The 25,485-nt window shown below is 59.3% G+C and overlaps 1 protein-coding gene across 1 annotated transcript; it reads left to right on the top strand.

The window, feature by feature from the left end:
• Window positions 1-1,893: 1,893 nt before the first annotated feature.
• On the top strand, window positions 1,894-25,276 carry GFRA2 (GDNF family receptor alpha 2). The gene is made up of 9 exons (XM_068421458.1): window positions 1,894-2,219; window positions 7,130-7,444; window positions 10,390-10,473; window positions 14,046-14,394; window positions 23,223-23,332; window positions 23,416-23,556; window positions 23,639-23,814; window positions 24,004-24,057; window positions 24,265-25,276. Exons 1-9 carry the CDS (start codon window positions 2,180-2,182, stop codon window positions 24,391-24,393), a joined length of 1,398 nt encoding a protein of 465 aa, XP_068277559.1. The 5' UTR covers window positions 1,894-2,179; the 3' UTR covers window positions 24,394-25,276.
• The last annotated feature ends 209 nt before the right edge of the window (window positions 25,277-25,485 follow it).

The raw sequence follows: 25,485 nt of genomic DNA, 5'->3' as shown, positions 1-25,485 counted from the left end.
TGGCACTGGCCGGGTGATCACCCGGAGGATGAGCCGTGGCTGGGAGTGTTAGTGTGTTCCCAGAGCCCCTCTGCCCTGCCTGGGGACAGGGATAGGGACAGGGACAGGCCAAAGAGCAGAGAGAAGAGAGGAGAGCAGTTCCCTCTTCTGGCTGAGGAAATCCTTTCCCTGGTCTCGGCTCGGAGGTGGCATTAAAGCAGGGGTTAGAGCCGGTATTTGCCTTCCTGAGGAAGAGGCAGAGGTGCCCAGCGATGGGCTGAAGGAGCCAGTGTTGTTCCTGCTGCTGGCACAGGGGAGGGGGATACGCAGAGGCACAAAGGGGAGAGAGGAACGGCGGCTTCTTTGCGCCAGGACTGGCAGTTTTTGGGTAATCTTACGCGGGCAGACAAGTGTTAACACCCAGTGCAACGAGACCTGACAAAATTAAAGCGATGCCGGGCAGTTAAGGACACTACCATTCACTGCTGCCTCCATTTAGGCTCCGTGAAAGCACAGTAACATCCTGCTAAGTCAGAGTCTGTGTGTTTGGGTTTTTTTTTAAAGAGAAGGCAAGCCAGGGAGAGCAAAGAGCACGGAAAGAATAGGACGGGGAAGGATGTTGTTAAACGGGAAGCCTCACTAATGCGTACTGCTCTGATCTGTTGTTTGTCACCCCCCCCCCCTTTCTTTCTGCCTGAACCTTTACTCCAAGAGCAGCGTGACCCTGCGTGCTGTTTGCCCAGGCAACGTGCCAGCCGGTTTCTCTAAGCCCCTTGCTCCAGAGGCAAGGCTACGTGGACAGGGGGAGGCTCGGCGCGGTGCCCCCCCAACCCCACCGTGCAGAGCACGTGCTGCTTATGGGGCTTGGCAAAGGGGGGCTGCTCCCCCTGGCTCCCCTCCTGCTCCCCCCAGCTCCCCCCAGTTCCCCTCCTGCTCCCCCCAGCTCCCCCCAGCTCCTGAGGCCCTTTATTGCATTGAGATGGATGGAGTGGAGCATCCTCCCTCGTGCTGCTCATGACCTCCATGGCCAGGGCCCCTCTCTGACGCTTGTAGGGTCCTGAGCCCAAGTCAGGGACAGAGAGAGGGGCGAGAGGCTCCACCACCTCGTGCAGGGCTGGGAGGAGGAGGAGGAGGAGGCCAGGAGAGCTGTCCCATGGCTCTGCAGCGAGCACGCTGCCTGCTCGCAAGGGCCGGGGAGCGGCAGAGGGGTCGGGGTGGCGGTGACCCCTGTCCCCAGCCCCGGTGGGGGGGCGGAGGGGCTGGGTGCCAGGAAGGGCTGAGCAAGGCGCTGCTGCCGGGGAAGGCACGAATGAATAAGGAATGAATAATTCCCACGGCTGGATGTGTGTGTGTGCACACGTACGGGGGTGTGTGCCAGTCCCCCCACACCCCCCGGCTGCGGGAGCACAGGGCAGCCCCCCTGCATCCCCCCCCCCAGAACCTGGTGGCATTTCACCCATCTGGGGACGTCCCTGTGCCCCTGCACCCCGACGGGACCCCCCCTCTCCCATCCCATGGTCGGAGCAGAGCGGGGGCCCGGGGCTGGTCCCAGGCGGCCGGGGGGGCACCGGGGGGGGTGTCGCCATAGCGGGGCGCCCCGGGGGTCCCCGGTTGCGCGCAGGCAGGTGCATCCGCGGAGGGTCGGAGGGAGGGATGGGGAGCTGGGGGTCTGCACACAAACCACCCCCCCCCGGCCCCCTGCCCCCGCGGAAGGGCGTCCGTGGCTGCGGGGCCGGGCGGAGGGGCGGAGAGGCGCGGAGGGGGGGGCGGCAGGGGCGGGGAGGGGACGGGCGGCACCGCCGGCTCTGCCCCTTCCCCGCCGCCGGGGCTCGGCGGAGCGCGGCCGCCCCTCGCCGCGCCCCCCCCACGCCCCCCCCCCGGCAGCCAGAGCCTCGGCACAAGCCGCCGGGAGCCCGGCGGAGCGCGGAGCCCGGCGGAGCCCGGCGGAGCCCCGGGGGATGCGGGAGGCGGCGAGCCGCGCTGCCCGGCGCAGCGGCTGAGGACCCCGGCTCCGCGCCGGGCGGAGCACACACCTTCCCCCCCACTCTCTTTTTTCGCAGCCCACCGTCCCCGCCCGGATTTGGGATCTACCTGGCCGCCTTGGGAATTATTTTTATTCTTTTTTTATTCCCCTCCTTTTTTTTTTTTTTTCTCCCCCTTAATTTTTTGCGCACGTGGAGGAACGCGTGGATTTACTAACATGATCTTGGCAAACGCCTTCTGCATCGTCCTCTTCGTAGGTGAGTGGCCCCGGCGGGGATGGTGGCTGTGGCCTGGCCGGGCAGGGTGGCAGAGGTGGCGTGTCCCTGGGCGGGGGCTGCGGGGGCTCCCCCGAGGTGGGCACCGCGCGGGGCTGGGGCTGCGGCAGGAGAAGGACAAGGATTTTAAGTAGGGGCAACTTTATTTTCCTATTCTCTATCAAAGTTCAAAAGGGAGGGGGACACACACACACACACAACCCCGACCGCCCCATCGGGGCAGCCCCCGCCGCCGGCACCGCAAGGGAGCGGGCGGGATCCGCGATCGGCGTGCGGCAGCACAGCCCTGCTCCTCTTTGCTCCCCTCTCTCCTTGCCAGCCTACGTGGGTCTGCATTTCGGAGGGTACCCACCCCTCTGTCCCCCCTCCGTGTCCCCCAGCCGCTGCTGCGGGGCCCCCCCCGCGCCGTTCTTGCCGGTGCCGGCGAGCTCGGCGTGGAGAATCGGTTCGGAAAGTTGCGTTAATTGCGCGTGTGTGTGTGTGTGTGCGGGGGGAATCGCTGTGCCCTCTGCTGCAATTCGTGCGTGTCGCTTTCGATGATGGTACCGAGGGGCTGTGCCGCTGCCGGGAGGGGAGCGCGGCGATTCTGGGGCAGCCTCCGCCGGAGATGGGGAAGGGGCGGCCGAAAAGGGGGCGAAGTCAGACACTGGGGGGGGTCTGAGGTGCAAAGGCAGCACATGAGAAAGGTCATTTTTTTTCCTGCTGGGCGCACGCAGGACCGTGAGTGGGTCGTGTGTCGTGTCGTGCTCCAGCTGCCTCCCCACGGGGGTCTGCGTGCGTGTGAGCCCCAGCACACTGCAGCAGCCAGCGCCCGGAATCGCCCGGGCTGGAGGAGCGTCACCCTGCCTGCGAGGAGGCAGAAGGGACGGGCAGCTGCTCAGGGAGACTTGAAGGTTGGCAGAGCAAAGCTCCCTGCAGAGCACCCCGTGGTGCGGGGCAGGGGGCGCAGGCAGAGGGAACCCCGTGCATCGGCACCCCCGAGGAGGGTTCTCCTCCCTGGATGAAATGGGGGTGATGGGCTTGTCCTCTCTCCTGCTCCCCAGCACAATCCCTGGCTGGCGAGGGGAAGGGGTGCCGTGCCAGTGTGGGGGAAACTGGTGCCTCACGTGCCTTTGTGTGGGGTGGGACACAGGCTTGAGTGGGGGGGGGCTGAGCCCCAGTTTGGGGTGCCCTTCCCCATGACCTGCCAGAGACAGAGCGTGCCGGGAAGTGTCAGGGCTCGTGCCCCCCTGCCTTCTGAGCAAGGAGGGATGCTCTGGGGGCAAGGTGGGGGGCACAAGTGGGAAGACGTGGGCAGGGGAGAGGGAGGGCTCTCCAGCGCTGCTGGGGGGGGCCCTGGCCACTCATATGCATGTCTGACTCGCTGCTGGACGTCTCACGAGCGAGATTCAGGACAGGGACCTGCAGGATGCCCCACCTCAGCCACCCAAACCGTGGTCCATTCGCCCTCGCAGGGGAGGTTGCATGAAAGCAAGACCCTCTGCCCCCTTTCCCGGGTGCCCCCAAGGTTTCATGGGCGCAGGGGGGGAAGGCTGTGCTCCCCCAGCCAGAGCTGCAACACCCCGAGCAGCCATCACCACGAAGCCGTACCCCCAGACTGAGCATTAGGGGTGGGGTACCCAGGGGACCCCACAGCCCCTCCACGACGTGGCCTCGCGGTGAGGAGCCCGGGAGGGTGGAGGAAGCCCGGCTCTTCACATCTGGGCTCGTCTTTCTGCTGAGCCACAAAAGCCCTTTGCTTGGGATAAAGCGATCGCTGCCACAGCGGCCGGGCTGCGAGGCTGCACGTTCCGGAGCAATTATTTATTTTTTTGAGTCGAGTTGTGAGGATAAATATTTACCCCTAAAGCTGCCTGTGTCCAAAGGTCTCTGGCAGGACCAGTAAAAGGAAACATGTATTACAGCTAGAAAAGAGGCAGCACAGCCTGGTGCTGCTGGGGGAAGCTGCGGGAGCGAGGGGAAAGCGGGCCAGCGCGCTGTTTGCTGGCTGGCGGAGCCTCGTGCATCTGCCTGCAAATCCTCGCTGTGCTCCCACACCCCGGAGGCTGCTGAGGATTAGGTTTAAATTCTCTGCAGATGTTTTACTGATATGAGTTTAGCGAGCGTGTGTCAGTGAGGTGATTTCTTTTGGGTAGGAAAAAAAAAAAAACCCTCAGCTTGCCCCTCTATCCAAACTCCCCACCTCGTGCCTCTGCGGGGGTCTGCAGAGCTTTACCCGGCTTGGCAGCGCCGTGAGCAGGGAGGAGAGGGGGGTCCCGGGAAAAAACACCGCCCTGGCACCTTGGCTGAGCGTGCTGCTGGATTTGGGGGCTGTGACCCCCAGGGCAAGGCTGCTTCTGCCCTTCATCCTCCACCGGGACGGCTGCGTGCCGTGCTCCGGTTCTGCGGGTGCGGGATGCTGCCGAGGGGGCACGCGGCGCCCTGCTCTCTGCGAGGCCATGGGAGTGAGGTGGCAAAAGCCACGAGGCCGGGGCCAGCACGCGTCCCTGCTGGCTCTCCGGTGGGTGGATTTACTGGTGGGCTTCCCAGCATGAGCCAGTGCCCGCCCCAGCACCAGGGTGTGCGCCGAGGGTGCTGGGGCCCCTCGCAAGGATGCTGCGGGTGGTCGAGCGCCTTTTGCAGCAGGGCAAGGCTGTCTCCCTTCCCTGCCCGCCTGCCAGCGCTGCGGTCCCTGCCTGGGAGGGCAGAGAGACGAGGTCACGGCTGGAGGAGAGGCTTCGGATGGCGCTTTGGGAGGAGGCTTCATGGCATCGGCTGGAGAAGACTGAATTGGAGCTGAGACCTGGGCTGAGGGCTCAGGGCAAACAGCTGGGCTGGGCGAGGATGGCAGAAGAGGAACATGGAGCTGCGGGATGGCTCTGGATGCCCCGGAGCCCACTGCCCTGGGGCCGATGGCTGCAGCAGGAGCAGGTTGTCCCAGCTGCTGCGCTGGGTGCCTGGGGCTGGGGTTTCCCGGCGTGTAACGGCGCAGAGCTGGCCCCTTTCTACTCAAAGCACCAAAGCATCACCCATCTCGTGGCGAGGAGCTGGTGTTTCTGCCCCGAGGAGCATTTGGGGACACCTGTTTCTCCTCCACCAGCCCAGGAGTGTGCTTCCACCGCCCGGGGATCCTGCCTGCCTCCCATGTGGAATATAATCCTGAAAGGCCGAGGAGGGCCTTCCCAAGGGACATCTGCCACCCAAAATTGGATCTAACGTGGGTGTCGGGGCTCTGCGCCTGCTCCTGGTTACCCGGACACCCTCCAGACCTCTCTGAACCCAACGGCGTTTGTTCGGGGGCATCGGCCGAAGACCAGGAGGACGCGACCTGCTCCTCGGCGTGACCGCAGGCAGCGGAGGTGTTTCCCCCCAGGGCTGCTGTCCATCCTGCCCGCTCACCCCCAGCATTGCCCGTCCCTCCCGCAGAGCCTCTGAGCATCCCCTCTCCTCTCCCCGTGGCCCGAGGAGCGTGTCCCCATGTCCCCACTCGGGGTGGGCAGAGGCACGCGTGGCCGCTCGCTGCCGTGGCACGCAGGAGGCAGGGGACAGACGCCCACCCCAGGGTGGTGGCAGGGGATGAGACCTGCCTGCAGGCAGCTGCCTGCGTGTCCTGGTGGGTGGGGGGGACACGGGTGGCCCTTGTCACATGCCTGTAGGTGTCACTGTCCCCCTGCCATACCCGGCCGAGTGGCCACGGGTTGGAAAGGGGCTGGGAGCTGGCGGCTGAGGTTTGCTGTGCCCGTCTGCTGCCTGGCATGTGGCAGGGGACAGGGAAGCTGCTCCCCGGGGCACAGGGGCAGCAAGGGGGGGTGGGCGTTGCATGGGGTGGGGTCTTCCCCTGCATCACCCTCCTGGGTGGCCGAGGATGCCCTCCAGGTCCCATCGTGCCCGTCTTTGCCTGCTCAGGGGCTGTCCCTGCCTGTGGTTACAAGCTGGCAGATGGAGGGGGGGTCAGGAGTGGCAGGGGGGTCCTGCCCACCCCGTCCCCATCGCTCGGCTGGTGCTGGCGTGGGGGGACCCTTCCCCATGCGCCTGTGGTGGGACGGGCCGGTGGCCTTGCCTGGGGTTGACTTGGCAAGAATTTATTGCAAAAAGCAAAAGAAAACGATAAAATGATAGAAATAGCGTGAGAGGGGAGGGCGTGCCGGGAGGGGAGCGCACAGAGCCAAGGCAGGGTCCAAGGAGCAGGCGGTGGCCGTGCATGGGCAGGAGCCAGGCGAGCTGGCCGGTTGCCACCCTGAGGAGTGGCTAGCACGGAGGCACGCAGGAGGCCATCCCTGGGGGTGAGTTTGGACCGAGCTGCAGCCGTCCTGCAGCCCTGCCAAGCCCGAGCGCTCAAAAACCCATGAGTCAGATGCCCTAAAAATCCCGTGGCGGGCTGGAAGCGATGAGCTGCCAAATGAAAACCAAACAGCGGCGCGCGCGGGGGGGTCGAGTGGGCTCCCTGCTCCCCTCGACTCCTGCGACCAGGTCATGCGTGGAGGTTCCTGTCCTGAAGCACCCGGGCTGGAAATGTGCTGTGTTTGTTTATTTGCCTGTTTGGTTTTGATAAGAGAGAGTCCCCTGGGGCATCCTGTGGCTCTGAGGGGTTGGGTTAACCCTCCACCTTCCCTGCCACTGCTGTTGGGGTGCCTGGTGACATCCCACTTGCTTCTTCAGGTCATCATCTTAATTCACTGAACTCAATTCATGCCTAAACCGAGCCTGGATGTGGTTTAGGCACGAGGGAAGGATGCTCACCCTCTCCAGAGCAGCTCGAAGGTGGCTCTAACACCAAGGACCAGTTGGGGATGGTGTGGCTGGGGCACGGCCTGCTGTGGGTCCTGGGGAGGAGATGCGAGGGGTCCCCCTCCCTGGCCGCCCTCCCTCACCTCTCTCTGCCCTCGTCTCTCCTCCCCCTGCCCCTCGCCCAGATGAGATCCTGCGCTCGCTGGCCGGCCCCCCGTCCCCGCCGGGGCAGGACCCCCATGGCTGGCGGGTGCCCGTGGACTGCGTGCGAGCCAACGAGCTGTGCGCGGCCGAGCCCAGCTGCAGCTCCCGGTACCGCACGCTGCGGCAGTGCCTGGCCGGCCGCGACAGGAACACCATGCTGGCCAACAAGGAGTGCCAGGCGGCCCTGGAGGTGCTGCAGGAGAGCCCCCTCTACGACTGCCGCTGCAAGCGAGGGATGAAGAAGGAGCTTCAGTGCCTTCAGATCTACTGGAGTATACACCTGGGGCTGACCGAAGGTATGGGGCAGGGCTCCGGGGGGGGGGTTGCCCTGGGGTGGGGAGGTGGTGCTGACCCACCTCGAGGGTGGGGAGCTGCGAGGGCATCTCGCTGCTCTGGTGAGGATGGGCTGAGCGGTGCCCTGGGCTGCACGGGCACCCCGGGCGAGGCAGGCCGTCCCCCCCCTTTCTCAGAGGGTGCTGGGGGCTGGTCTGCCCAACGTGGGCATGAGGCAAGGCAGAAACAGGCTGGGGGCTGCGTTTGCAGCGAGAACTGATCACTGTCATGGCAGAGCTGAGATGCCCAGGCTTCGGGGCACCTGCCAGCCAGGGCAGGGCTCCTCTCCAGCCGGGCTCCCTCCTCCTCCCTGCCCAGGGGGAGACGTGCCGTGGGGTGCAGAGGGAAGCAAGGCTGGGGCATGGCTCTGCACCTCCATACCAGCTGTGGGGATCTCTCGGGGTGCAGATGTTGTTGCTGCCTCCTTGGCCCTCCCCAGCCCCCCGTTAGCTCTTGCTCCAGTGGGATTTACGGGCTGGGGAGCACGGCGGGGGCTCGCTGGGGTGACGCACTGGAGCCTGCCGTAATTGCAGCCTGGTGAAGGAGTAAATCAGAGGCTGGAGCAGTGCAGGTAATTGAAATTGGATTTTGCTAGCCCGGGGCTGGTTTGTTCATTGAAGGCAGGATTATCTATGGCCTGAGGGCAGGTGGGCTTCATCCCTCGCCCCTCTGGGGGAGCATCTCCAGGGCTGGGGCTGCCCCAGGGCTCGTGCTGCTGCTCCAGGGCTGCAGAGGGGCTCAGCTGGGGCTGGTGGGGTTTGCTGTGCTGCCCTGTGGGCTCTGCCACCCCTGTGCCGCTCTGCCTGGCCCCAGCCCGGAGAGGGGCAGAGCCAGCGTCACAGCACCGTGTGTTGGCAGCTTGGCCCCACATCCTCCCATGACTTGGGGCTGTGAAATGCTCAAAACCACCTCCTTCAGCAGCCTGAGCTTTGCTGGAGCGTGCGGAGGAGCCTCCATCCCTGGCAGCCACGCTCCCGCAGCGGGCACAGGTCTCTGACCCCTCTCCTGAGCTGGGACTGAAGCCAGCGGAGGTGGTGGTGGTGCTGGGAGGTGGTGGTGGTGCTGGGAGGGCTTTGGCAAGGATGTGGGGAGCTGTACCCAGCCCCTCCGGGTGAAATTGCCTTCAGCTCTGGGTCAGCACAGGGACTAGCGAGCCCCCAAACCAGCCCAGAGCAGGAATTACTGCTTGATTGTTTTCTGCCCCTCATTAGCAGCCTTCATTGAGCGATTTCAGGGGGCTTTGAACATGAATGAAGGGTGCTTTACTGCTTGATGGGTACTCCAGGACCTGTATCTGGAGGAGGAGGAGGTGGTGGGGAGAGAAGTGATTATACCAAGTCTTAAGGAGAGGTGGAAGCTTTGGGGAGATCCAGCAGCTCATCCCTTTAACCAGCGAGTGTAAAAGCAACGAGAAGCCCAAGGCAGCCCCTGATCTTCTGCCTTTTAGCAAAGACGCTGTGCCCGGTGGCCTCCCGACCAGCCCCTGGCTGCAGGAGCCAGCCTGTCCCTGCCATTAAGGAGGGCTGCTTTCACTCCAGCCTCATTCCTGGGGGTTAATTGCATCTCAGGGAGCTCAGGAAAAGTCCGCTGCCCTTTTAATGCTCAGTAATTTTCCTAGCGAGCAGCAGGATTCAGCTGGTATTTAATTATTTATTGCATTGGCAAAGCGATATACCGGGAGGTTACAGCGTTTCCTAAATGCACTTTAATAAAGGTGCTATTTGTCATCGGAGCATTAGGAAACCCGGCGAGGCGCAGGGGGTTGGCCTGGAGCAGGAGGGCTTTGCTGGCTGCCCGGACCGTGTTTCCTTCCCTGTGATGAGCAGCATCACCCAGCATCACCCTGTGGGTGGTGGCAAGGCCAGACGCAGGGTGATGGGCTGGAAACCCCCTGGTGGGACACAGCCCAAGCTGGCATCCCACCGGGGTCTCCCATCCAGCCACCCACCTCTGGGCTTGGAGCAAGCCCTCCCGCATCGCTCCCCACCTCCTCAGGAGCTTGTTTTCCAGCACAGGGTTTCAAGTGGCTTCTTAATTACACAGGATAAATGCTGCTGCCTTGGGCTAATAATAACACATGTGGACTGGAGTGGTCTGGGGTGCTGGGGTCCATCCCCGGGGCAGACTGGGCTCACCCACGGCAAGGGCAGGGGTCTGGGCACAGCGGGGATCAATGCTCCGGGCAGCTGGTCAGCCTCTGACTGGGGCCTTCAAAGTCCAGCCATTGATTTTTTTATATATATATGTTTATATATATATTTATTTCTTTTCCTGTGGCTGCTGGGCTTTGAGGAGAGCGTTTCCTCTCCTGGGAGCCACGGCCAGCTCTCCTGAAGTCACCCTTTTCTGGAGTGACACGAAGGGCAGGCAGCAAAAGCAGATGGGTTTGCACTGAAATCAAAGGTGGGAGCGAGGGGCTTTGCTCCCAGCCTGGGGGCAGAAGGACCCTGCTCAGGTCCCCTCCAGAAGGCGATGGATGAGCCCCTGGAGCGCGGCGTGGGTGGGTCAGTGGTGGGGATGCTCTGGTGATGAGGCTCTCCAGCCAGATCCATATCCCTCCACTGAAATATTCCCATTTTCCCCAAGTGCATCAGAAGCAGAGCAGGGTGGAAAACACTCTTCACAGCGTTTTTTTTTAGGCAAAAGCTTTTTTTTTTTGCAACAACAATAAAACAGGACAGCAGGACCCGGCGCAGACCTGCCCGCCAGCTCCCAGCCAGCCACAATTAAGCCAAGCTGGTCCAAAATGGGTTTTCCCTTTTTTTTTTTGTTGCAGGGCAGTGCTTTAAACGCTTTTTGGTTTGCCCTTCGCCAATTGCAGGTTGCCACCTCCGTGGTGGCTGAAGTTATTCGCTGTGGGTTTTAATTTGCTTTTTCTCCCCCTTCTCTTTCTTCCCTCCTGCTCTAGGAGAAGAATTTTATGAAGCTTCCCCCTACGAGCCGGTCACCTCTCGTCTCTCTGATATATTCAGACTTGCTTCAATTTTCTCAGGTAATAAAAGCAACATGAGTCCGCTGTGTTATCTCCTCTTGCCCGTGGATGTAGACCTGCTACCGAGCTCCCTGGCAAGGAAAACCCACACCTCCTTCCCCCGTGCTTTGGCCCTTTCCAGCTCCTCTGGCCACTCTCCTGCCCGTCTCTTCTCCCATCACTCCAGATCTGATGCCTTGAGCATCAGCTGGGGGTGACACGTGGCCCCTCGAAGACAGCCCGATGGGACAGATCCTCCCAGTTTGAGACCTTCCCAGTGGGATCAGCCGTTGCTGGGAGCGGGTGAGCCCCAGCCGAGGGGGTCCTTGCTTTGAGCAGAGCCACGGGCAGCAGCCTCCTCCTCCTCCTCCTCGGGCTTCCCATTCCCCCCGGGCTGTGATGTAGGTTTTTACCTCCTCTGCCCATGGGCTGACACCAAACAGGCTGCGGAGCCTGTAATTCCTTTGTTCATTGAGCCCTTCGGAGCATCTCTCTGCCTCCACGTCCTCCTCTCGGGAACCCAAACTCCGCCATCATCCTCAGGAACTTTTTTTTGCCATCTATTTCCATGACAACCCTCCATGCTGCCAATCCCCCCCTCCCTTCGCAAATTAGGTCACGCAGTGCCTTGGCTTCGCCTCGCTCTTTCTCCTCCTAACCCCTTCCCCAAGAGCCACCCGCTGCCGCGGGGTTTTGGGGGTCCCCAGCCTTTGTGGGGTGCATATGGGTGGCACCCGGGGACCCTGCAGCGATGCTGTGCCCCCCCTGGGCTCCCCCGGGGACGCCTCGGCGGGGGGCTGTGACGCCGCGTCCCCTCGCTGCCGTCACTCGCCGGGTTTCAGCTCCCGAAGTGACTTTGCCAGGCTCCCTCCGGGGAGCTTAGCACCGCTTCGGGATGACGCCGCCACCCCCTCCCGGCTCCCGCACGCCTTTTTGGATTACATTAACGTCAAGGAAATGTTTTAGCTGCTGGAAAGTATGAAAAGCAAAGTGTCTGGAGTGGGGGATTAAACGCTCTTGGGTTGATTTATTCATAAAAGCAAAGCGAGAGGAGAAGGAAGAGTGTCTGGGAATTGTGGGGCTGGGAGAAGGGGGGAACTGGAGATGTGCTGTGGCCATCGGGGCGGCCTCGGTGCTTCTTCCACCCCTCCTCTGTCCCCCTGCACGGGCAGCGTGCAGGGACCAGGGGGCTGGCGAGGAGCACCGTGGGTGAGCACCAGGAGCCAGCACCGCAGCCCTCCCCACGCGTGGGGCACTGCTCTCCCAGACCCCCCCTCCCATGGAGCAGAGCATCCCGGGCCGGCGGTGCCGATGCTCAGCGGTGCCGAGGGGTGCTGGAGCCCACCCTGCAGAATCCACAGCCTGCAGGGAGGAAGGAGGAGGCTCTGGGTGGGAAACCAGCCTCACTCTGTGTTTCTGCCCACGTGGGCACCGACACGGGGCAGCAGCACCCACGAGGCGGGTGGGCGTCAGACCCCCAGGCTCAGCCCGCGCTGCCCAGCACTGAGCCAGCTTGCAGCAGCGCTGCCTTCCCCACCACCCTCCTCCTCCTCTGCCCCTGACCCCGTCCTGTGCCACGAGGCCAGGCAGAGCCTGCCGAGGGGACAGCTGGTGGCACCAGGTCTCCCAGCACGGTCCCCTCCCCGGCTCCTTGGCCCCCGTTTCCTTCTCGCCTCATGAAATTTTCATGCTCGTGCTTTATTAATGAGCTCCCCGGGAACCCTGCGCTCGCAGACGTCATTAAAATGCATCCAGGTCCCCGCAGGTCTCGGGCAGGGCAGGAGCGATGCTCCGGAGGGTTAGACAATCAGCTGGCACTTTGCGCAGATCCTGCGCCTGTGCCCGAGAGCCACCGCGCTGGCATGGCTCGGAGCTGGGGTGGCCACCAGCAGAGAGTGCCCAGCGCATCCCCCACAACCAGGAGCTGGTCTGGGCAAGGAGAGAAGACAGCCCTGTGTCCCCCGTCCTCTTCAAGCACCTTTTTCCCCTTCTGCTCCTCTGCCATCAGTGCCATGAGCTGTGTCCATCCTCAGCCCTCGGACCCTGTAGCATCACCGGGGCTGGGGGGTTCCTGCTGTGAAAGTGCAATTCCTGCCCTGTCCCATCCTCGGGGAGGGTGTGAAGCCCCAAGGACTTGTCCTCACCTCCTTTCTCCCTGGCTTTATTCCGAGCAGGGCTCCATGAGGAGCAGGGAGGATGATCCCCCCTCCCAGCACAGCACCAGTTCACGCTCCCACCATGTGTCAGCTAAAACATCTCTCTTAGCTCCGGCGACCTTCTTGCCTCTTGCACTATTCTTCAAGGCAGATCTACTTATAAATGATATATCAGAAGCAGTATCCACTTTACATATGTCTTATCGAACTCCCCCGTCCCCGCTAGACCTCCACGGGGGGTGTGCGTCACCGGGCTGACACGTCTGGCATTTCAAGGGCTCTCTCTGAACAGATTTACCCCCTCCCTGGCTCTGGGGTCTCAGGGCATCGTGGCTCTGGGTGAAGGGGACACAGGGACCCCACAGTTGTCACGGACTGGTGGCACTGAGCCCCCCAAGGGCAGTGGGTTGGGTTTGCACAGGATGGCACCGGGGAGGCTTCCAGTTTCACCTATTAATCATGACCCCAGTGCTGTGGCTTGGGGGCTCACGCCGGGGTGGGTGAGACCGTGGGAAAATGCGGCAGAGTCGGGTCTCGTGCTGCAAACGACACCCCAAAGCGCTGCTGGGCTGCAGGGCAGCCCCATGGGCAGCTGGGGAGGCGAAGGGAGGCGGGGGTGATGCAGCTGCGTCCCGTTTGCTGATGAGCAGGGCCCTACAAATACCAGAGCCCTCCACAGTGCTGCCGTTTGTCTTTGCCAGCAGAAGCCAGGAGACAACAGAGGAATCCAGGGGCTTGGTGGGCTGTGGAGGGGGGGAAATTAGGGACGAGGTGGCTGGTGCAGTCAGGTGGCTTCTAAAACAGCACCTGGGCTGCTGAGGGTGATCCATCATTTTGACAAAAAGAAAAGAAAATTCAGTGTTTGTTCCTGTGCGGTGGTTCGGCCTCGTCCGTCCTCTCCTGGTTATTTGCTGAGGGTTGGGATTGCTGGGAGGATGCAGGATCCGGCCGGTGGCAACCTTGTCCCCACCGTCCCTGCCTGGGCTGGCTGGGGGTGACCCGGTTTTGGGGTAGCCCCAGGAGAGGATGTGGGGGCCGAGGGGCCTGTGCAGCTCAGCAGATTATTCTGCTTTGGAGCAGGCTGAATAATTAATAATTATTCTTTGAATAATTGACGAGAAAAAAAAACATATTACAAATTCATGGCATGAATTATGCACCGAGGACTGTGTGACCAGGTCCCCTCGCTGCCATTGGTGCGCATTAACCCTTTCCGTGCTGGAGGAGGACCTCCAAATAGTGCAGGGACAGGGATGAAGACGGGGGGGGGAACCACAGCGGGGCATCCAGCCCTCTCCCCACTGCCAGCAGGGCAGGGACGGGCTGTGCCACAGATGCCGGGGTCACACCTTCCCCGTAGCATCTCCCCAGGTCGAGGACATCTCCCCATCCCTCGGTACCATCCTCACCCCTTCTCCCCTCTTGCTTTCCGGGCAGGAATGGAGCCGGCCACCACCTCCAAAAGCAACCACTGCCTCGACGCAGCCAAAGCCTGCAACCTGAACGACAACTGCAAGCGCCTGCGCTCGGGCTACATCTCCACGTGCAGCAGGGAGATCTCGGCCACCGAGCCCTGCAGCCGGAGGAAGTGCCACAAGGCTCTGCGCCAGTTCTTCGACCGCGTCCCCAGCGAGTACACCTACCGCCTGCTCTTCTGCTCCTGCAAGGACCAGGCTTGCGCCGAGCGCCGCCGCCAAACCATCGTCCCCTCCTGCTCCTACGAGGACAAGGAGAAACCCAACTGCCTGGATCTGCGCAGCACGTGCCGGACGGATCACCTCTGCCGGTAAGGGCTGCGCCGGGCTCTGCACGGGGTTCACCCAGCCCTCCCGGTGCTGGGGGGGGACCTGCGGGCTGGAGCAGAGGGTTTTGGGGCTGTGTCCATGTTTGCAGCACTCTATTGTTGTGTGACCCTATTCTGAGTTTATCGGTTGCATCTTATTCTCAGCAAGGGTTATTAGACACTGGAAGGGGCTGCCCAGGGAGGTGGAGGAGTCACCATCTCTGGAGGGGTTTAAGACAAGACTGGACATGGCACTTAGTGCCCTGGTCTAGTTGCCACGGTGGTGTCAGGGCAATGGTTGGACTCGATGAGCCCAGAGGGCTCTTCCAACCTGGTTGATTCTGTGGTTCCCAACGCCGTGTGGCACTGGGTCTCCTCCAGTAACAGCCGTGTTCTGTGTGTAAAATGGGGCAGAATTAATGGGTTTTGGCTGCTCATGGAGAGGCTGAAGTGTGGCCTCGACTTTGTTCCCCGCTTTGCTGTGGGGTGAGCCCGTGGGTTCGTGCGGGGCTGCGTGTGGTTTGCAAGCATGGGGGCTGCCAGCTGAGCCCTGCACCGAGCTCTGACCTGCTCCAAACCCACAGCTTGGCCTGGGAGGCAGCGCTGGGGCTGGGGCAGAGCCGTGGGGCAGCACCAGAGCCCTGGGGATGAAGCTGCCTTTCAGGGTCCCCTGGGGACCACGCTGGCTCCGTTCCCCACCCGGGGCTGCTCCAGCTCCCCATGCTGTGGAGGGGATGAACGTGCAGCGGGGCCACCCGTGCCCTGCGAGCAGCAAAACCCCTCGCCGTGCTTCCCGGCTGGTGAAATCCACTGTTCTCTCCACGGCAGAGCGAAGTCGGGAGATCAGGCTTTTGTTCTGTTATGAAACTCATTATTCATACAGCAAAAAACCTCCTGTCACCCTCCGGGGGCTGGATCAGCCTCATAAAGAATGTGTTTACTATGAGGAGGAGGGTCTTCGTGCCATGGAGGTGATGGAGTTTCCCAGAGCTTGGTGGTGAAATAAATAAATAACACGGCTCCAGGTCTTCGTCTGGCTGCGAGCGAGTGTGTTTGAAACGCGGGAATGTGGCTTTTTATCAAAAAGTAATACAATAAGCCAAAGTCTATGAATAAAAGATACCAGGGCTGCGCTGAGCCGTGGCCAAATTAATGGCAGCAGCTCTCGGGCTGGGATATTAAATGCTGTGGATGCCTCCGCTCGTGGAGGGGAACAACCTGCGTTAGCAGCGCGTTGGTGGGGACCAGAGAGGCCACGGAGATGCTGAGCATTAATTAGAAGCCTCATGAAATGAAATTCCACCATAAAAAGGTGAAGCAGCAAAGGGGGAAGCGTGTGGCAGCGGCTTTGGCTGTTTGCTCCGAGTTGGAAATGCGTTTTTCCCCACAGCAGCGTGGGAAAAGTAGCAAAGCACCCGAATCTGGTGTTTATTGATGTGTCCTGCTGCCAGTGTTGGTTTGCAGAGCTCTGCCTTGGCCTCGGCTGTTCTCTCCCTGCGATGGGGTGTTGCATGGATGCACTCCTTGGACCTGGGCTTGCAAGACAAGGTCCTGTCCCACCCGCCCCCCTCCCGCAGCCCTGCCCAGGGGGGCTCTGGCAGCCTCTTGCTGGAGGGTTTTGGCCGATGTGGAGGTGCCGTGTATTTGTGGTGGGGTTGGCTTGGTGGAAGGGGGTCTCATCCAGCGGTGATGCAGAGGGGGTTGTCGCATCCGTGTGCGGGCAGGGTGAGTTTGGTTGGTTGGTGTCTGCTTTGCCGAGCGGCTCTGGGCTTATTTTGCAGGGATGGGGTGGTCTGCAGGGCTGCTTGGTGCTGGGGGGTGCCCTCTCCTCTCCCTCCTGCCTCTTGGTGTTTATAAATAACAAAGCACTGGCAGGCAGCTGCTGCCAAGAGCATCACCAGGTGCTGGGAATGTGTATAAATAGAGCGTGCAGGCTTTGTCCTCCTTCCCATGGGGATGCTCCTCATAGGGGCTGCTCCTCTTGCAGGACACAGCCCACCCTGAGGTCCTGTCATTTCCTTCCCAAAAGAAGCCAAGCAGAGGGCAAATTAATGGTCCAGGGTGGAAAACAGTCATTCTGGAGGCTTTCATGGCTTTCTGCTGCTGCTTTCCAGCTGCGCAGGGCTGGTGGGTGAATGGTTGTTGAACACCAGCCCGTGGCCCATCAGTGGTCACAGAGCTGGGGATAAAAGCCACCAGCTCTTCCATCCCGACCCAGAGCAGTTGTGCAGGTGGCTGTTTTCTGAGTGCTTTGGACTGGGGTGTTTTAACCAGCGTCCTGGCGTGGAGCAGGGGCTGGCTCACCTGGGGGTCCCTGTGGCTGCGAGGAGGGCGCTGGGATGCGCCCCCCCCCAGCTCCCGCGCATCCCTGCCTGGGCTCAGGTCCTGGCTCAGCCTGTGCCCTTCCCTCCCCGGGAACTGGGTGCAGGAGCTGGGTTATTCTGGGCTGAAACCCTGGGCTTTACTCTAAGACGACGCAATTCGAATGGCCGTGATCTGTGAGGCTGCTGCAAATCCCCGCTGAGATGCCCCAGCCCCTTCCCTGGGCTCCCGGGAGCAATCAGGCTCCGATCGCTGCCGTTTGTGAAGCTTTTCCCAGCGCAACGGAGGAGCCTGACAAACTCCCCGAGCTTTGTGTCTGATTGCAACGGACAGGTTTTAGCTCCCAGAATATAAAAACCTTTTGCAAAGCACTAACCTCAGCTAAGGGGAAAGGGAAGGAAAGGGGAGAAAAGAGCTGATTTCAGCAGCTGCAGTTTGCTGTATTTTTCATCTTGCATCAGCAAGTCAGGAACACAAATAATCTGGTCTTATATGCTTCAGTGATGCTGGTGCTGAAGAATTTCCCAGCCTCCACTGGCTGTAGCTCCCCAGCATCCAAAAACAGGGCGATATTTCATTTGCCTGAGTTTTTCTCCCCCTTTTCAGCATATTTGTGGCTGGGAGGGGGGGGATGGATCCTGCCCAGCTCCTCGCAGGATCCCCGTGTCTGTGTGCGCTGGTGAGGTGCGTTTCTGCAGGGCACAAACCATCTCTCTTTGGTTGGGGTTGGGGTGCTGATTCAGGAGCGATGCCCTGGGGAGGGGAAGCCTTGCTTCATCGCCCCACGAGCCACGAGGGAGGCTTGGCTCGGGGTGTGTGCAAGGGAAGGAGCGGATCCAGGCTGACTTGGTATTGATTGAACACCAAACAGGGGAAAAAAAACGCCTTTTTTTTTAAACCCACGCTGTCGTCTTCACGCCCTTTGTTTAGCCCAGACAAAATGCCATCTATAATGGATGTTTCCTTGATAAACAGCAGAGCAGCAGCTCAACTTTCTCATTACGCTGTGTAATGAGAGCGGCTCGGCGGCACGGCTCGGCTGTCCGCAGAGCTGGCGGGGAAGAAGACAGAGGAAGGAAAAATGCTCCTGGATTTAACAGCAGCGCCAGGAGCTGGCAGAGAGGAGCAAGGCTCGTGTCTGGAGGGGGCCAGGGCATGGCTGGTGGGTCCTCGGGGTGCACCAGGGCTGGGCAACTGGGGCTGCAATAATCTGCTGGGTGAAGCCTCCAAATCCACCCTTAAATTAGCAAATCTGCAGAGGTTGGTGGCTTTGGCTTCCAGGGAGGGGGCCAGTGGGGCAGCACCCCCCGGGTACCTTCTCCCCTGGGCACCCGTGTGTGAAGGAAGCTGGGAGGGATCGCCCCGCTCCACAGCCACCTTGCTCAAGGCTAACCGCGCTCTTAACGCAATAATAAGTCAATTCGCACTGAATAATTAAATAGAGAACCTTCATAAGTATTGACTTAATGTGACAGCAAGTCTATACTGACTCAGGGTTTGCTTATGTAAACACAATCTCCTGTTCGGCTTAGTTAGCAGTTCAATGAAATAGAACAGTCCTTCAATTAAAATCAAATGATGCGTGTGTTTAATTCTTCCCTTCTCTTACCGGGTAATGATAGGGTTTGAGCAGAGGCAAGAGAATTAAAAAAAAAAAAAAGTCTTTCAACTCCTCTTATCTGTGATGAATCAAAATGTGGTGTCCTAAAAATACACTCTGCTAACTAAACTTGTTAATTAACGGCTCCTAACTTAGCAGTTGGTCTGTTGTCTGTTTGTTCTCAATTTTTTTTCCCCTCTCTTGCTGGCTTAGCTCTGCTTACTCCACTTTGGGGATTTCTCCTTTGCTTCTCTCGGGTTCATTTGCTTTTTGCCTCTGCCCTGCTGCCCCCTGGGCAAGGGGCAGCTCTGGGATGGGGGCCCAGTCCTCATCCTACAGAGAGATGCTGTGCTGCCGCAGGGGTTTTCACTAAAAGCAGGAGAAAACCCCTCCTAGCTCATACCAGAGCAGGTGACTTCGGTCTCCAGAGGTGCCAGACACTTTTTCCTGGATAAAACAAATATTTCCATTGATCTTTTCCCCCTGCTGTGAACTATTTACCAGCTTTGGTAGAGGGTCATCCAGAAAAGTGGAGTTTTGCTCCAGCTTCCCTCCTTTCTCCAGCAGATCCCCATCCCCAGGGCTCTTTGAATTACCTGACCACTGTTCTGGATGTTTGAGGCTAATTTTTTCTTCCATCTCAGCATCTCCTGGCTTTGAAAGCATTCATCTCCGGCAGAGCCAGCGCGGGGAGGAGGGTGCCCAGCAGGCCTGTGGGTTTTCTCGTGTCTTGCTGAGTTTTTGCATGTTGTCGCAGCTTCTTGAACATCCGCTGCTCTGCAGGGGGGGAGAGGCGGGTTTCTGAGCCGCCTCTCCACGCTCGTGTCTAGCAAAGCCATTTTTCCTCGGTCCCTGTAAATTGCCTGTGAAAAACACGTCTTGAGTAATCTCCGCATCTCGGACATTTTCTGCATGAAATATTCAAGAGCCTGATGCTGCTCGCTTTGATGGGCGGTGAGTTATTACCAGCGCCGGGCTTGGACTTCTCATGGGCGTGCGGTGACGGGAACAATTAGCACCCAATTAGGCACCTTGCATCTGTTCTGGGTATTTTTTTCCGCTTAAAAAATCGCAACGCACCAACAGGTGGAAAAAAAATAAACCCAATCGCGAATCCTCTGCTGTGTAGGTAACTTTTAATGTCAGAGCGAGGGTGTTGTGCTGGCGCTGGCAAGCTGCTTCTGAATTCCTGCCTGATAACAAGGCTAGGAGATGAGTTAGCAGCCGGGAGGTGATGGGGTGGTCCCTGCAGCGATGCACAAAGTCCCCTAAACAGGGGATATTTGTACCAGGGGTACATGTGCACTGCAGGGACCCAGGTCCCTGGGAGGTGTCTGCACTTGGGCAAGGAGAAAGAGAAGCATTAAAGCCCCTGGAACTCTGGAGCTGCCTCCCCTTGGCATCACCCTGCTCTTTTCACCCAGAAATCAAATGTATTTTCTAGATACATCAAAGAGAATCAGCTTGGAAACCCCTAACTTTGAAATCCAGCGCTTGGAGCGGGTTTGGGATATGATATATGGGTGTATATATAAAATAAATATTTGTTAATCCCTTTTTCACTCCTTTTTCGTTTTTTTTATTCTGACTTGGAGGCCTTTCAGGAAAACAATTTGCTGGCCGAGGCTGCACTCCGCAGCTCCTCGCATCCTCCTGCCCCAGCACAGCTCCGGCAGAGCCCGGCCAGACCCACCTGCTGCCTCGAGCTGCCAGCCAGCAGTTTGGCACCAATTCCTCCTCTTTCTGCTCAGATGGACTTGGCTCCTTCTCCCTTTTTTGCCCAGGCACTTAAAAGCAGAAATCTGAGCACTCCGGGCCGACTCCACAAAGGTTTATTCCTGGCAGTCAGAGCCTGATCCAGCGACTGCAAACTCATTGTGTACAGCGGAAAGAGTGACATCTGGCTTGGATAGTCTGGAAGGATTTACCAGCTGGCTTGTCGTGTGTTATGAAAAGAATAACATTTGCCTTTGAGGATGCTACAAGCCAGGAGCAGGGCCCCGGGGAGCAGCGTGACAAATCTCCGCGGCGCTCGGTGATGAACTTGCCACAGTTCTTTAAGAGAATTGACGTGCCTTCGCCTCTCATTTGGGGAGAGGGGAAAATGCTGTCGGAAACTTTATTTATCTCCCGTGGAGGGGAGGAGGAGGGAGGCTAAATACCTTCCTGCCACGGGGATTGGGTGAAAGGAGCAGAGCTGGAGCTTTTCTGCTCCGCAACACCCACCCCAGGCTCTTCCTTCTGCTCCCACCTTGCAAGTGGGGAGCAGCACCCCTTGCCCCGAGGCTGGTTTTGGCTGCAAACATCCCTTGGCAAAGCTTTTCTGCACGTGCTGGGCTTTATGCAGAGCTCCAGCGAGGCAGACTGTGTGCTGGGAGCTGAGCATCAGCCCCAGGAATGGGGGCAAGGTGGGAGCCCCCGGCCCCCCTCTCTGCACCGCGGTCACAGGGAGATTTTCTTTCCCCATGTGCTAAATCACTAGGGAGGAAAATAAATATGGGTTTGGTGAAACAACCTGCTCTGGGATGGGTGAGGTTTGTTTCCAAGAGGAAGGAGAGGGAGAAAGTTTGCTCCTTGTCTCACACGTGTCACAGAAGAGCTGCAGAATCCCCTTTTTCCCCTGGAATTGGTGCTTTAGCCCCAGCCTGTCCTCCTTCCCCATGTCACGGAGCAGCTGTCCCGCACCCCCCCGCCTGCATCACCCCCTGAGCTGGTGCCAGTTGTGTTATTGCTATTTATCAGCATCCAACGTGTAGAAGAGCACAGCAGTGCCCAGGAGTCTTGTCTCCTTGTCGGGAGTGCTTGAATAACCCAGATGAAGAGGCTGACCTTGCCCTGGAAATTTGCAGCCTGCCGGGAGGCTGTAAGTGGGTCAGGCAGCCGGTGTAAGTGGGAAAAGAATCCAGTTCACAGCCCTGGCAGCCCCTCGGCAGGCAAAGGCTGAGTGTGACCTGCGTGCCCAGCCGCGGGAAGCAGCAAGGAGAAGGTACCAAGAGTGTGTGTGGCTCTTGCCAATCCCTGGCTCAGCTGGGGAGCCCGCTGCGGAGTGATGCTGGCAGCCCCAAAGGACCACGAGACCCCAGAAGAGGCTCAGCTGCTCCACAGAAGATGTTTGCATCGGTTGTGAAACCCCGTGACCTGGAAACAGCCCCAGTCACGGATGGCTGGAGAGAGCAGAAGTCTCCGGGAAACCACTGCGATCCCGCCTGGAGCATCCAGAGCTCCGCTCCAGCCCCCGGCAGCTGGGTTTTGTTCCCTCTTATGTCCCTTCCCCTGGTGCCCACAAGATCTGGTGTGGTGAAAAGTGCTGGCTGGATGTCAGGTATCGCTGCAGATCCCTTCTGCTGCTTTCAATCACTGCTTTGCTTCTTCCTCTGTTTAATTTGATCAAAACCTTCTGAAAACAAATCATTCCTATTTAAAAAAAACACCCACCACGATTTCTACCCTTTATTTTCACCATTTTTTATGGCTTTAGGCAGGCACTGTTGGATGATTCAATCACCGGTTGGACAAAGATGACATTTAATTAAGAAGGAAGGAAAAGGAAGGTAAAGAAAATAATGTATGCCGCCTTCTTTCTATATGAAGTGTGGGGGGAAAAAGAGCTGAGGAGATTTTCTGTTGCGAAGTGCAAGGTCTCATCTACGGCGTCAGCAACTTGGCTGCTTCGCAGCGATTCCTCCCCGTGATTGAGATCCGCCGTGGGCCACAACTCAGCCTCGTGTCTGTTCATTTAATGACTGAGTCGATTTGGAAGGCTGCAGCCCATCCGTCTGTCCACCTGGTCTGTCCTTTCTCTACACCCTTCCCATTTCTTTATCCTTCTACCTCAGTGATTCACTTCACCCTGAGGAAAAACCCCCAGGGCATCGCCTGGAAAGGGTGACGAGGCTGCGTGGCTGCGGTGTGGGTTCGTGTTGGCAGAGCCGGGTTGCTACTACACCTGGGAGTAACGGCGCTTCCATCGCTTGTGTACCTTATCTGTGAGCAGTGAGAGGAGATGAGCAGGGGTAACTGAGCCAGTAATTGGGTCAGGAGTGGAAATCAGCTCCTTTGCTCCTCTTGTCCCTCCTTTATCCCTCCTGGTCCCGCTGCTGTTCTCCCCATCTCTCCTCTTTCTGCCTTCACTCTGCCCCCGGAGCCCAGGAGGGCAGGCAGGGCACGAGCATCTCAGCCCTGTGGTTTTTCTCTTCTCAGCTTCAAAAGAAGAAAGGGAAGTGTAACCCCCAACCTCAGGCACGTTAATTGCACTCTAAGCTTTAACATTTCAGAGGGAGGATAAAAACAAGCAGTGAAATTTTACAGTCGTGTAATGACGCCGGGAGCAGCGCGGCCAGATGGGGTGGTGAAGTTTGCGGTGTGCTCTGCCAGCGCTCGGAGAGGGCTGGGGAGGGGGGGAGCAGTGAAGGATGGAGGAATGAGGGTCCCACGCTCAGGGGGTCATCCCCGATGGGGTACCCACATGCAGGCAGGCACCCCTCCCTTGCCCGTGACCCTCTGCAGGCTGGGGCGACCAGAGGCGAGACAAGAAGTTACAGAATCCCAGAATCAATGAGGTTGGAAGAGCCCTCTGGGCTCATTGAGTCCAACCATTGCCCTGACACCACCACGTTAACCAGACCAGGGCACTAAGTGCCATGTCCAGTCTTGTCTTAAACCCCTCCAGAGATGGTGACTCCACCACCTCCCTGGGCAGCCCCTTCCAATGGCTAATGACCCTTGCTGAGAAGAAAGAAGAAGTTGCACCTCCTGAGTCTAGATCTCATGTAGATCTCCTCTTTCTATCCCATTTATCCTCTTTTCTTGCCTTTATTTTTTTTTAAATGTCATTCCTTGCTGCTGGGTTGCTCCGTGCTGGGAGCGGCGGTGAAATCCTGTCCCTCTCCCTCTTGCTCTTTGCACCCAGGTCCCGGCTGGCCGATTTCCACGCCAACTGCCAAGCCTCCTTCCAGTCCCTGACGAGCTGCCCTGGGGACAACTACCAGGCGTGCCTGGGCTCCTACGCAGGGCTCATCGGTGAGTGCCGGGGGGTGGGATGGGCAGGGGGTCTCTCCCACCACAGTCCCTCATCCCTCTCCCTTCTCCTGGCCCGGGAGCAGGCTTCGACATGACACCCAACTACGTTGACGCCAGCACCACCAGCATCACCATCTCGCCCTGGTGCTCCTGCAAAGGCAGCGGCAACATGGAGGAGGAGTGCGAGAAGTTCCTCCGAGACTTCACGGAAAACCCCTGTCTCCGTAAGGCACTTCCCCGTCCCCCTCCTCACCCTGCCCCGTCACCGCCGGGGTGCAGCCCCCCATAAACATCTCCTGCCCCCAGGAAACGCCATCCAAGCCTTCGGCAACGGCACTGATGTGAACATGTCCCCCAAGAACCCCTCGCCCCCCGTCACCCCGCCGCCGAAGACGGAGAAGAGCCCTGCCTTGCCGGATGACATCAACGACAGCAACACCATGTACGACACGAGCGTCATCACCACCTGCACCTCCGTCCAGGTAGGACCCGAGCCCAGTCGCTGCTGCAAACTGGGGCCACTGGTGCCCCATGTATAAGACCACAGGCATTTCCCTGCGCCCTCGCAGGGGGGTTCTGCGGCTCCCAGGGGCGCTTGGGGAGCCCCAACCTCGGGGTGCAGCCCTGGGTGCACACACCTGCCCTGAGCCTTCCTCCTTTCTCCTCTCCAGGAGCAGGGACCGAAGCTGAACAAGTCCAAAGAGCAGAGCCTGTGCTACTCAGAGGTACGTTTGGGGCAGGGGGGAGCGTGGGGAGGGGGATCCTGGGGCCGGGAGCTGTTTCCCGCTGCAGATGGCTCGGGAAGGACGTGCCAGACAAGTGCTGTGCCGGGGACCGCTGGCTTCCAGGGCAAAAATTGGTGTTTTCCAAAGCTGGATGCTTTTCCCCCAAAAAAGGACCCTGACGAGACCCCGCTCTCCCCTCGCCCGCAGACCCAGCTCACCACGGACATCATGCCAGACCAGAAGACGTTCGTGGACCAGAAGGCAGGTGGCAGCCGACACTGGGCGGGCCGGATCCTGCCCGTCGTGCCCACCCTCCTGCTGAGGCTGGCGTTATAGAGGGGCGAGGGCGGCAGCGGCCGGCGGGACGGGGACGCTCGCACCAGCGCGCACCGGCTCTCGCCTCGGTTCCGGCGATGGGGAAGGGAAGGATCCCGTCGTGCCGGAGACTGAAACGCTCAGAAACACCGGGGATGCCGAGCCCCGGAGCGCCGGGCGGCCGGAGGACCCTCACCACGCTGGGAATCTTTGGTGGTTTTCTTCCTATTTTCATTTTTCCCTTTTTTTTTTTTTGGCCTTTTATGGTGCGTTGGGTTTCTTTTCTAAAGCAGGAGCCCACAACTCGTGGTGAAACCCCCTCAAGTGCCCTGCAATGGGGGATCCAGAGCACCGGGGAGGGAAAATGAGCATGGAGCGGAGCTTTGGCAGAGGGGATCTGCAGGACCCCCCGCCCGGGTGTGCCGGGGACGGCGGGGTTCCCGCATCGCAGCATCCCCAAGGATGGACTCGCTGTTGGGAGGCTCTTCTGCATCCTGCGAGGGGACTCGCTCGAGCTCTTGACGTTGTTACTGGGGTTGGTTTGGTGGTTTTTTTTCCTTTCCCGTCGTTGGCGAGAGTTTTAAAACGGAAGAGAAAAGCAGCTGCTACCCAACGGCGCGAGGCTGGCCTGAGGTTTTCAGTCTGGCGCTGGGAGGGGGAGAGTTTCCTTTTCTTTTTTTAATCTTCATCCGGTCGAGTTTGGGTTGGGATCTGACCCATTGGTGGTTGGAAACCTCTATACGTTCCTCTCCATTTCCTTTCTTTTATATATACATATATAGTGTATGTATATAGCGTCCACCTATACCTACATATATGTATGTATATACATAACCATATACATTAAGTGTGGCTTTTTTAATTTCCTTTTTTCTTTTTTTTTTTTAAAAAAAATTATGCTCAAGTGGCAACAACAACTTAAAAATGTATTATTGTAAAGTTTATTTTTTTTAATAATGTCTATAATGGAGAAAAAAAAATAAACCAAGAGCAACGAACCAAGGGATGAAGCAGCACGACAAGGCGAGCATCCCCCTGTGCCTGGGTGTGTGTCCGAGCCCCGGGGGGGGACGGGGGCCCTTCAGCTGCAGAAACGCCGGGATTTGGGTCAGT

Source organism: Nyctibius grandis, chromosome 33, assembly GCF_013368605.1.
Source record: "Nyctibius grandis isolate bNycGra1 chromosome 33, bNycGra1.pri, whole genome shotgun sequence".
NCBI classification, from domain to species: Eukaryota; Metazoa; Chordata; class Aves; order Nyctibiiformes; family Nyctibiidae; genus Nyctibius; species Nyctibius grandis.
This window is presented reverse-complemented; position numbering and strand designations above follow the sequence as displayed.